This window comes from Tripterygium wilfordii, chromosome 22 (assembly GCF_013401445.1).
Source record: "Tripterygium wilfordii isolate XIE 37 chromosome 22, ASM1340144v1, whole genome shotgun sequence".
In the NCBI taxonomy this organism is placed as follows: domain Eukaryota; kingdom Viridiplantae; phylum Streptophyta; class Magnoliopsida; order Celastrales; family Celastraceae; genus Tripterygium; species Tripterygium wilfordii.
The window spans coordinates 2515778-2527454 of NC_052253.1; the positions used below are offsets into that span (position 1 = coordinate 2515778).

At 38.0% G+C, this 11677-nt stretch overlaps 2 protein-coding genes across 2 annotated transcripts; one reads left to right on the top strand and one right to left on the bottom strand.

The window, feature by feature from the left end:
- Positions 1-164: 164 nt before the first annotated feature.
- Positions 165-4475, bottom strand: LOC119992239 (polygalacturonase At1g48100-like). The gene is made up of 7 exons (XM_038838925.1): positions 3964-4475; positions 3190-3321; positions 2829-3056; positions 2695-2739; positions 2404-2611; positions 1356-1546; positions 165-860 (listed from the first exon to the last, which is right to left on the bottom strand). Exons 1-7 carry the CDS (start codon positions 4321-4323, stop codon positions 462-464), a joined length of 1563 nt encoding a protein of 520 aa, XP_038694853.1. The 5' UTR covers positions 4324-4475; the 3' UTR covers positions 165-461.
- Positions 4476-7748: 3273 nt separating this feature from the next.
- On the top strand, positions 7749-11385 carry LOC119992238 (protein trichome birefringence-like 2). Its single transcript, XM_038838924.1, has 5 exons — positions 7749-8866; positions 9261-9453; positions 9555-9745; positions 9961-10119; positions 10764-11385. Exons 1-5 carry the CDS (start codon positions 7857-7859, stop codon positions 11092-11094), a joined length of 1884 nt encoding a protein of 627 aa, XP_038694852.1. The 5' UTR covers positions 7749-7856; the 3' UTR covers positions 11095-11385.
- The last annotated feature ends 292 nt before the right edge of the window (positions 11386-11677 follow it).

The following is an 11677-nucleotide window of genomic DNA, read 5'->3' on the forward strand; positions in this document are numbered from 1 at the left end:
TCTCTTCATGGTCTTTTGGGTGTGGGAAAACCTTTTTCAGGAAGCAGCTAATGCTTCAGAACTCTTTATTTTTTTTATTTTTTTTCTAAAAAAAGTTCTGGGGCATTGGTTATTTAATCAAACTCAATAGTTCTTTACTAACAGAAAAAAAAAAAAAAAAAAGGTGTGCAAAAGGTATTTATTGCTTTCATGGAAAGTAATCAAGTACTAATATACAATCGCACAATTAGGAAATCTGCTATAGCAAACAAAGCTGCCTTAAAATCTACAGTCTAAATGGCAGAAACAATATTTTTCCACATAGTAAAAACCAATATATTATAAGAGCAGTAAAAGAAAAAAGAATTCCAACTATCTTGAACTGCCTAAATATACGTTCTTTACCTAAATAGCTGATGGAGTGAAAGGGGTCGTTAAAAGCATGCCGACCACGCAAGTAGATAAACCATAATTTACCTTTACTAAGCTTGACATAAATCACCATCAGACTGAGGTCGGTTGTTTGGTGGCTTGCCAATCTGTAAACAATTGACGGGAGGTACAGTGGGAGTTCTTAACTCTCCAAAAGTTTTCCAGCAGAATGGGTCATACATGTGATAGTGTTCTTGCAGTGGTTTTAGCTCGATGGTATTCAGAGATACGTCTAGACATGGTAAGCTGTCACTGCAGGCAAAATGAACGGGCTTAACTGTATATGTCCCTCTTATTTTTTCATAGGTAATTCCTGATAGAGACACAGCTGATGTTTGGTTCTGGCACTTCCTTTTATCACAATAGTACTGGTCAATTACAATTGGAAGTTGGACCTCAGACACCTGGATGTTTGAGAACAGGACCCCCTGTACAGAACCTGATCCACCCTGTGAAAAAAAAAATTAAAATCAAGTGTGAGAAGCTTTAATGATTCCATGAACAATATGCAAATGGCCTCTGACCATTGCAATGGCAACTTAGAGACACTGTAAGTGTTGAAAAACTCAGATTGTGCTCTTATTCTCTGTTCACTTTCAGCTTCAGTCCCATTCTAGGGAAAGGAAAAACAACATACAAAGTTTTCTAATTTCCTTGAAATTAATTTTGCAAAACTGTGGGTAGAAGAAGGCTGTAGAGGCATTTAAAATTGCTCAAAAGTCAAATCTGGATGTTGGCAATCTTTTAATGTTTCTGTAAATTTAGTTCGTCTGTGTAGGACAGTATCCTCAGTCAATGAAGTAATCCACTATCAGTATAGTACTTATGTTTTAAGTTTTGGTTGTCTCTTCTTAAGCCATCAGCTCAACCTGAGTTTTGATGCAATTGATTACTTAGCAGCCAATATGTAGAGAATTTTGCACCAATGTCAAGCATATTAATACCTGCCATGTCTTGATTCTGACTCCATTCATTGTGTTGTGCATATTCACATCTCGAACGGTGATGTTTGAGACACATGCTTTGGTATCATCCTTTCCCAGGCTTCCAATGCTGATTCCATGTCCTGGTCCACAGTTCACATTGTGTATGTATACATTTGAGCACCCAGTTTGGATTGAAACACAATCATCGCCTGCATGTCATTGAAAGGCAAGTTAGGAGCTTATTTAGCATTAATGTCACATATGGACATCTGTGGTTCATAATTTAAGATCAATGACTCTTTCTTTTAGGGTAGATTACATACCCTTTTTGCAATCCATATAGTGTATGCACATCTTCCGGCTTCATTTTTCTTATTTGCCCATAATTTTCTGCTTAAAGTTTCTGATTTAAGTGCTTTATCTTATATGAACTTGAGACGTGCACCTTTTCTGGACTCGTATCTAATTTATAGCATTTTGTGTACGGGATTTTTATTTACAGCAGAAGTAGAGATGGAAAGTGGATTGAGGCACAAAGTATGTTGGCTGATGAAGACAAAAAGGAAACTTGAGGACCTGCAAGCAGAATATCGGCCGTTGTTTACCGTGCTTTGCAAGTCCAACCCTATGCATGATTGTGCACTGACAATTTTCATGTATGACACGTGTCAAATGATTGGTGACTGAAATTCTGGAAATGGTGGAGATCGCTGTTTGTTAAGTGTCAAATTATAAGTGGTGACTGACCTTGTGAGAGTGCATAAGGTTGTAGGCTGGATGGGATAACGACATGTCTGTCTCATGATCACATGGAAGGTTTGCAAAAGCTTCCTATTTGTAATTAGTATAAGGATTTCTACTTCCGAGGCTTCAGAAATTCATTATTGGGCTATAATGGTATAACCTTATTTTGACTTTGCAGACCGGAAGATCCTGTATCTGTTTGTGAAGTTTCAGGCTCAATGGGAGGCCCACCTTATCAGCTCTATTGATCAAGAAAGCTTGGCAGGTCCCCAACTATTGAATGTGGTATGACAAACTATGTATTTAACTGCAAAAAACTTACCGCATCCAACAGTTGTGCTATGAATTAGAACATCTTTCGAATTCTGTAGGTGAATTCCATCTGTATTGGGGCTATCACCAGGAGATGAGACGGTCATGTCGTGTACCAAAACTCCCTTGCAGTTGTCAAACTTGAGGTGGCACTGGGGGCTGTTTTGTATTGTTATGCCTGTAACCGTCACATTAAAACTTCCATAGAACCTTAGTGCCTGTACAAAAGAAAATGCATCAATCATGATATGTGCTACATGATCATTAAATATGTCTTGAATAACTTTGAAGTGGTCCTTACAGTTGGCTTAATGCTTGGCATTCCCCTCCCGAGTTCGGTACTTATCTGACATACATTTGTTGTGAGAAGAATGATTAGTTGCAAATTAACTGCAAACTAATTGCAGGGAAGGTAAAAGTCAAAGAGATTATTACCGGCATTGGTGGGTTTATTTCTATGGTCTTGTTTAATGGGATGATTAGTTTCGCTTCATCATCTATAGGGTCCTCATACTGGGAGTCTTGCCACCATCCTGAGCCTCTGCCATCAATGATACCTTTACCCTGAACAGTGATACCAATCAGCTTCGTGAACTCGAGCCATTGGAACAGTCCTTTACCCCATGCATTGAAGTTTGTTGGAGCAATGATTGTGCCATCCAGCTGATAAAATTTAATTTCATCAACCCCAGTTTAAAGCATCTGTTCTTATGATTATGCATAACCAGAACTAAGAAGGTACATTGTTTCAATATATGATTGACGCACACATGATTTTTAATATGCGAAAACTTACCTGAAATACAATGTTTGCTTTGCAGTAAGGACCAGAGAAAGATATTGGTCCCACAAGGAATTCATATTCTGCTGGAACGATCATTATTGATGCTTCTACTTTGCATGCAGCCGCCCATGCAGCTTGAAACGCCTGTGTTGCACCATAGCAACAATAATTCTCATAGGTACCTTTAACTATATTCATAGGCTTTACAGTTGCTGTTGGTTTGTGCAAAACTTTAGTACTGTTATTCGTGGAATCATGACCTCGAAGCACTTTTTTAGAGTGGACCCCACATGTTAAATAGTTTTGTTGTCTTTCTTTTGTATTCTATATATACTCTCAGGCCTTTTACTCTTTATATAGCTTAATATTTGCTTCGATTGAAATACAACTTTACAGCAAGGCCCATACATATAATTTATTGTTCCAAAAGAATAGAAACTGTCCGTCCACCCTTGTGATAAATTGTCTTCTTTCTCAATTCTTGATTTCTCTTTACTGATAGAGACAATTTTCTTCTGTTCAGATAGTGACATTTTGCTTGGGAACTTCTGATCTAATGCTGTCATTATGTTGATAATTAATTCATTTATGGAAGTCACTGCAAAAGAAGTTTGTAGGCTGTGCAAAAGAAGTTTGTAGGTTGTGTTTGCTTATTTTTGCGCCAAATTCACGTTGCTATAAATAATAGACGAATTCTAGGAAAAAATTAACTGTGTCATTATAGGCAAGAATTCTCAAGTAATATTAAAAAAATTCATATTTGTATAGATGGTTGCTGTGAGTTACCTTAGTATCATCGGTACTTCCATCACCCTTAGCGCCAAAATGAAGCACATTGAAGATCATAGAATGGCCACCATTATTGCCTTTCTGAGGTGGGCTTGGTGGTATATTCTCTCCTGGCTTTGATGGTGGAGATACTGGAGCTTTATGTGATGGAGGAGCTTTAGGTTGGGACCCACCATTATGGTGGTGATGACCACTGTTATGGCTTTTTCCTTTCTTCTTGGCTAGGGAAGCAGAGGTTGCTCTGCTTTGCCTCCAATGCTTACCTCTTCTAGCAATACAACTCTCGAAACTCGAAGACCAAACAAGAAAAGCAATGAAGAGCATGAATGTGAGGTTTCTGAAGCTAGGCCCCTGCATTTTTATGTGGATGATGAGTCTTTATGAATTTTTATGTGAACGAAGAAATAGAGAGAATGGCTTTGAGACATCCACAACAGGTAATGGTGGGGCTTATATAGAGGGAGAGAGAGAGCTCTTCAAGGCAAGGAGACTATGCACTATGCAGTCATAAGCGTACATTTCAGGTATTTATTAGTCATTGTTGTTATTATTTTCCCTCACCTTTTCTTTATAATTGATGATTTCTTTCCTTTTGGTGAATTTTGGTTGGAATAATTCTGGAACAGGCCACATGTCGACTTCTTGTTGCATGTGACTTATCTACTTGTTTTTGCAGGATGCAAATATAAGCCAAAGTTGTGACTTGCCATTGAGGGAAAACCAAGTGCACCCATCATGGTATAGAATTTTTTTATTCTTCTACATTATTTGCAATGCATTAATTTATATAAACTTCTTAGAATTCCTATTCTTTAAACCCAAAAGTGGTGCTAGAATCCTTTAAATTTACACTGCATTTTACCTGTTTTGTGGTTTTTCTGGGTGGCTGTGTTTGTATGCATGTTTTTACCGGAGTAATTTCAAGAAACTTCTACGAATTAAAGGGCATATATATCCTCCTTACATTTCTGCGATCATGATATGAATTATGTTGTCGTCTATTGATTTTGATTGGGATGAGGATATAGACTTTACTGTAAAATCTAAAGGACACACGTGAGTGGGTCAATGCCACTGATTGTAACATGTCCTTTTATGGTCACATGCGACACTCACGGGCTTGAGTTTTTGTGATTTTGTCTGCCTAACTCTAATGCTGTAGGGGCTCTTTTTTTAGGTTTCTACTTCTTTAACCTTCCAAAGCCAAAAAGCCAGATGTTCCCAAACAGAGAGATGGGGTTATAAGTAAGTGAAACTAACTGTCTTCTTCCACTATTACTGATGGTCTTTACTCAATTAGAAATTGTTGTTTGGATTTCTAAGATATTGTCCGTCTTAAGTATTAGGCTTGTTGCTTAAGTTTTTTCGTCACCGGTTAAAATGATGATATTGGATGTTTGGCCAGTTTCAGGTTGATGGTACCTGAGTTGTTTTGATCTTAATGTGAATCCTAAATGGATTAAACTGCAAATTCAAAGAGTAGATTTGTAGATTTGGAGGCTAATCTAAGTTGCTTATAAGTACACTTTTGTGTCGGGATCTGGCTAGAGTTGAAGGAAACAGAAAAAAGAAAAAACCCTCATGCGCCCATGGTTTTTCTCTTCTTGATAGGTATTCTAAAGTAAATAAAAATGAGAAACCAAGTGTCCAAGGGACAAATAATTTTCAAGTATCCATCAAATGATTGGAAACAAAAATTATGACCCAGCCTGGGGTCACATGTTTAATCACTGTTCGGTGTGACCCTATTTAGGGAGTATGGCACCTGAGGTCGGAATTCGAACCAACCAATTGTGATATTTTTTCGTGGAATTCTGGTTTCATGGGTTTGTCCCACTTCCAAGCCCTTCCTTGCATGGGTTTCAGTCCAATCTTACCTATCATCAACATGGCGCGAGCTATTCTGGCGACTCAAGGTTTACATCACTCAGCTATCCAAACGACATGCTAGGCTGGGTGGTTCTTAAATTACTGGGAAAAAAAAAGTGCCTATAGTTATCTTTTGAGACAAAGAAAAGAGAGAAATCTGAAAATTGTCATGAACATTCAGCCAACCAATTGTATATTTACATGTGATGGATGATCATCAAACTGATGTATTTCGGAGCATTTAGTTGTCTTTTAAGTAGGTACATTCCCGTGATGCACTAATTGTTTCTGCAAGAGCTGGTCTTTCAAATGTAAATATAAATGCAGTATGATTGGTACAATTAACAGACTCATATTGTTGACTTATGTTTGGATGACATCCAGAATGTTTAGGAAAAGTGTAAATATGTACTCATTGTCACGAGCTCCCTTAATTAGTTTCATTCCTTTGTATATTTTGTTCATATATGTGGACCTTGGATTCACAGGAATGCCACTGCTGAGCCTGAGAAGTGAGAGGCACTCCTCACCTAATGAATTTCAGAAGTCGACAAAGCCATTTTGACACACTCGGTAGTCCCTTTCCTCTATAGACTACTTGTTAACGTCTAATAGCTCTCTTCCATGTGATTCTACCTGTTGCTAAAGAGACAAATTTTTTTCACGTATGGAGGAACGCTCCTATTCGACAAACTCTCAAATTTGTATCCGAAAAAAAAAATCTGGCAGAGTGATGTGGCATACTCTCAAACTGTTGGATGTGAATTTCATACTCTGGCCTTTGGGGATTGTCCTCGAATTGTTATTTCACGTGGAAACTCCCACCGATTTCAAATAATGGTTAAAGCCATTAGAAATAGCTTTGCCGTATAGGTTGAATTTTGTGGTGGCTGCATACTTGATACATTAAAATATATATCGGATACTGAGGTCTAAAAGATTATACACATGCAGAAGTTAAACCAAAAAATTGTGTACTTTAAATGAATATTGCCGATCATTATAATTAATAAATTTGTTCCCTGTTTTGTCAGCTCTGGGCCACGGGAACTCATGAATTTGTTCTTTGTGGGTCATTGTATCAATTCTTAGGTCCATAAAACTGTCGTCTTGTGTGAGCAAGATTTTTATTTATATAACACTCGGTTGAGTTATGTTAATTCAATGTGCGATAATGGTATTGACAGTAAGTGCTTGTTTTTATTGAAGAGCAGCTATAGTCCTAATAGTAGCAGCAAAATAAACAACGGGATTTCAAAACTATTGAAGCGGCGAGAAAAAGAGAACAACAATAATGAGAATTGCTAAACTTGAAAGAAAGCCCATATGGCTTAGCATGACAAGTCCTTGGGCCTAAAAGAAAGAAAACAATCAAGCATCAGGCCCATAAACTGGGAAGTCATAAGCCCAAGGATCAAGATCCGACCCGGTTCCAGGTGGAAAGCTATGCCACGTGTGTCGGAAACCAAGCACGCTTCTGAAAACTACTGGAATCATATTGTCTCATCCCCGTGGTTCAATGGCCTAGGATTAGCCAGGTATTGGCACTTGTCTTCAACTGAATGATTGAAGATGGCGGTGCACGGACCTTTCGCGGAGTGTGCCCGGAACTGATTGCACCACCACCTGCAAACTGTATAATTGAAATATTGAAGCGGACAGGTGTCCCGCTTGTCGGGTGAACTTGTCATTGTCAGATAGATTGGGTTTCCCTATTCTCTCCCCCGATTGAGTGACCAAACTGCCCCTATTTATTTATTTTTAGTTTTCAAATTGTTAGATTCAGGTAAAAATTGAATTCTAATTGTAATTGTAGATAAACGCTTCAATTTAATTTTAATTTTTTTAATCTATTTTTTATTTTTTATTTTGAATATTTAGAAACTATATGCGAGTAAAAGGATGCGGGTATTTTGGTATATTCATTCTAACCAAACATTGCCGCAGAATCGCCCTGTTGGAGGACATTCCACAAATCCACCGCCAATTCTCGACTTTGAATTGATCGACATCCCTAACGAATGCTCGCTCTGGATTCAACTTTTGGAACGAGCTCCGTTCAGACTTCAGGAACGGCATCAGTCATGGATTCGAAGGTACTGGCATTTCCTATACAAAGGAGAATGGGAGTTTCTGGGTTCGGGTTGGGTGTTTGCGTCATTTTCCTTGCACTCACTGCGCTCTTACTCTACAATTCTGCCAAGAATCCTGAAGCGGCATCGTTGTTTCGAGGGTTTGGTGATGGTAGTGCTAAATTTATTTCTTGGCCCTTCTCATTTTCAAGCTCTGGCTCCTCTCACAACGGATATCAGGGCGATCTGGACCGACAATCGGCGGAGAAAAATGTATCAGGGGTTTCCGGAGAGGAAGAATTGAAGGAGGTCAGTGGAGGAGTGGTTTTGGAGAGAACGGATTTGGGGTATTTCACTGACGAGGGTATGAATGCGAGTGTCGGTGTTGTAGAAGGAACCCTAAAAGCAAATGAAACTGTTGGTGCCAAAAAAAGAGACTCGTCGGGTTCCAATGAAAAAGTAGTAGTTAATGGGGATAGCCATTTGGGAAACTTCTCTGAGGCGGTTAAAAATGGAAGTTCGCTTGGTATTGTGGAAGGAGCGGCTAATGGGAGTCTCAGCATTCCTGGGAATGTAGATATGGATTCAGGAAAAACTGTTGAAGGTAAACTAGTTGATAATTCCAGTGATATGTACAATAATGTTACAGGAAATAATAACAATGGACAGCTTGAAACATCCCCTGCTGGAGAAGATCAGTCTTTGAGGGTGAATAATCAAGGAAATTCAACTGTCCGAATCCCCAATTATGATGATTCTCGACCTAGTAGTGTGCATGATGGTGCTTATGAGACATGTGATATATTTGATGGTAGATGGGTGTGGGATGAGTCAAAGCCATATTATCCCGCTGGTTCTTGTCCTCACATTGATAGAGATTTTGATTGTCACATAAATGGCAGGCCAGATGGTGGATATATGAAATGGAGTTGGAAGCCAAATGGGTGTGATATCCCAAGGTATGATCTTAATCTAATGCCTTTGACATTCAATTGATTTAGATGAGCACTTTAGGGTGAGGGGATCTGACTTGCCTTGGCTTTATGAGTATTACTCTTGGTTATAAAAATTCAGGACTGGCGTTGTTGTAGACCTGTATTTTAAACAGGAAATTTATTTAAATGAGATTAATTAAGTTATTATCCTCCCTTTTGGAATCTTGGAGTTCTTAATTTATTGGTATTTGAGATTGACCATTTGACTTGGTTGGTGGAGAACACATATTTTATGTGTCATGAATTCATGATATTTTTTTAACTTCGGCCACATTTTGCACATTCAGGTCTGTAACTGTATTGTGTGCCTTGAATTGAATATGAATTTAACTTTCTGTGGATTACCGGTGTTATCTAGACTGAATGCAAGTGATTTTCTCGAGAGATTAAGAGGAAAGAGGCTGGTTTTTGTGGGGGACTCATTGAATAGGAACATGTGGGAGTCGCTGGTGTGCATCCTCCGCCATAGTATCCAAAACAAGAAAAGAGTTCATGAGATTTCTGGGAGAAGAGAATTTAAAAAGAAGGGTATCTACGCTTTCAGATTTGAGGCAAGTTCTAAAAGAATCCTTTTGTTTTGTCAAAAAGCATGTAAATAAACCTATATTTATTTGCATCTCTCTTATTGGTCATTTGTTGTTGTGTTCTGTAGGACTATAATTGTTCCGTAGATTTTGTGGTTGCTCCATTTCTGGTCCGAGAGTCTGTCTTTCGAGACAGAAATGGATCGTTTGAGACACTTAGATTGGATTTGATGGACCCAACAACTTCTAAGTACCATGATGCTGAATATATTGTCTTCAATACAGGCCACTGGTGGACGCATGAAAAAACTTCTAGAGGGTGAGCATAGTTACTAACTTTCAAATGTTGTATACCTTGTATTACAGTTTCCAGAACAAGCCTGTTATATGGGAATCTCATGGTTTTGAAGGTGAAATGAAGATGGAAACTGGATATAGCTTTTGTTCTGGTTTCGCTTTAAAATTGCTACAAGTGACTTTACCATCCTTCATTCCTTTTATCGCTTTATTTTTCTCCTGCTTATGATCTCACAGGGAAAACTACTACCAAGAAGGTAACTTTGTTCACCCTAGACTTAAGGTACTAGAAGCATATAAGAGGGCACTCACTACGTGGGCCACATGGGTTGACAGGAATATCGATAGCAATAGAACTCAGGTTTTCTTCAGAGGATATTCGGTGACGCATTTCAGGTATGTGACTTTCATAACTCAAAACTATATGTGACAGTATCAGTTGCAGTTTTAAATTTTATGTTCATTAGATTCTGCAAGTCATAAGATATGCTCCTGAAATCAGATACATACATAACTCTCTAAACTGAAATCTCTATGGATCCAAACCTTGACTTCTATTGCAGTTGTTAGCTCTTCCTTCAGTGTTATTACATTTAATACTTGATTGTTGAATCACGGACTTGGTCATTTTCTTATCAAAAAAAGATTATGGACTTGGTTCATGGTTAGAAGTTCAACTTTCAGACTTTCTCAATGCATGCAAAGCTTGAGGTTTACAATTTTTTTTTTTTTTTTTTGTGAAAAAAAGGGCACGTAATGTGATTATAAAAATCGTAAGACTGGAAATATAGAGATGCTATTCATCTAAAGATCTTATTCGTGGAACTAGTACTTCCAAAATGAATTAACTTTACAGTGCTTTGCCAGATACTATCAATATTAGATTTTGAATAACTGGATTTACTAATGGTGTCCCTCAACTGAATCCGCTAACCATTCTAAAGCGTGACAGAAATTATTGATTAAATCTTCTATTTTGATTATAAACCTTACTGGTGTCTCTCCTAGAATGTTTTGAAGAGAGTTGCTTGTTTTTGCAGAGGGGGGCAATGGAACTCAGGAGGACAATGCCACAAGGAAACCGAACCAATTTTTAATGAATCTTACCTAGCTAAGTACCCTTCAAAAATGAGAGCCTTAGAACACACACTTCGAAAAATGAAAACTCCTGTTGTATATCTCAACATAAGTCGGCTTACCGACTACAGAAAAGATGGCCATCCATCTATTTACCGAATGAAATACCAGAGAGTTGAAGAGCAAATTGCTGCTGAAAGACATCAAGATTGCAGTCATTGGTGCATACCTGGGGTACCGGATGCTTGGAATGAGTTGCTGTATGCTACTGTCTTGAAGGTTAGGAGATCTTGAATCATCAATCTGAGCGAGGTTTTACGCGAATGACATTTACTTGGTGATTGATTCATTTTTCTTTTTCATTTCTTTCTGAGAAGTTTGAGTGTATTCTAAGATTCTGATTAGGGTCAATGGTGTGATGCTGAAATTGATCAGCGAGTATAGCAAGCTCAGTTTCTGTAAAGAGGGCAGCCATTATGTATATCAGGTGTCAAGCGGACGACAATGAAACTGTACAATGTACTTGTATATCATTGATAAATGATAAATTTTTCTGCAATTGCAATTAAAGTACTAAAAATTGTATGGACGAATGTGTTGATGAACACCCATATCTTTATTCCGATTCATGGGAGAGGTATATATGGTGCAGAATGAAAATTTTACTATGGTTCTGGGACTGTCTCCATAACTTATGGTAGCATAGTTATGAGAACAATCAGGTGATTTTAGATGTTACAACTTACAAGAAGGTACTATATGGGTAAATACACATTTGCATTTCTTGATCAAGGAGAGTTTTAAGTTACACATTTGATATATCTACGCCCATTCAACTATTCGAAGGGGTGATGTTAGATTATATGGTTTTTCGGTT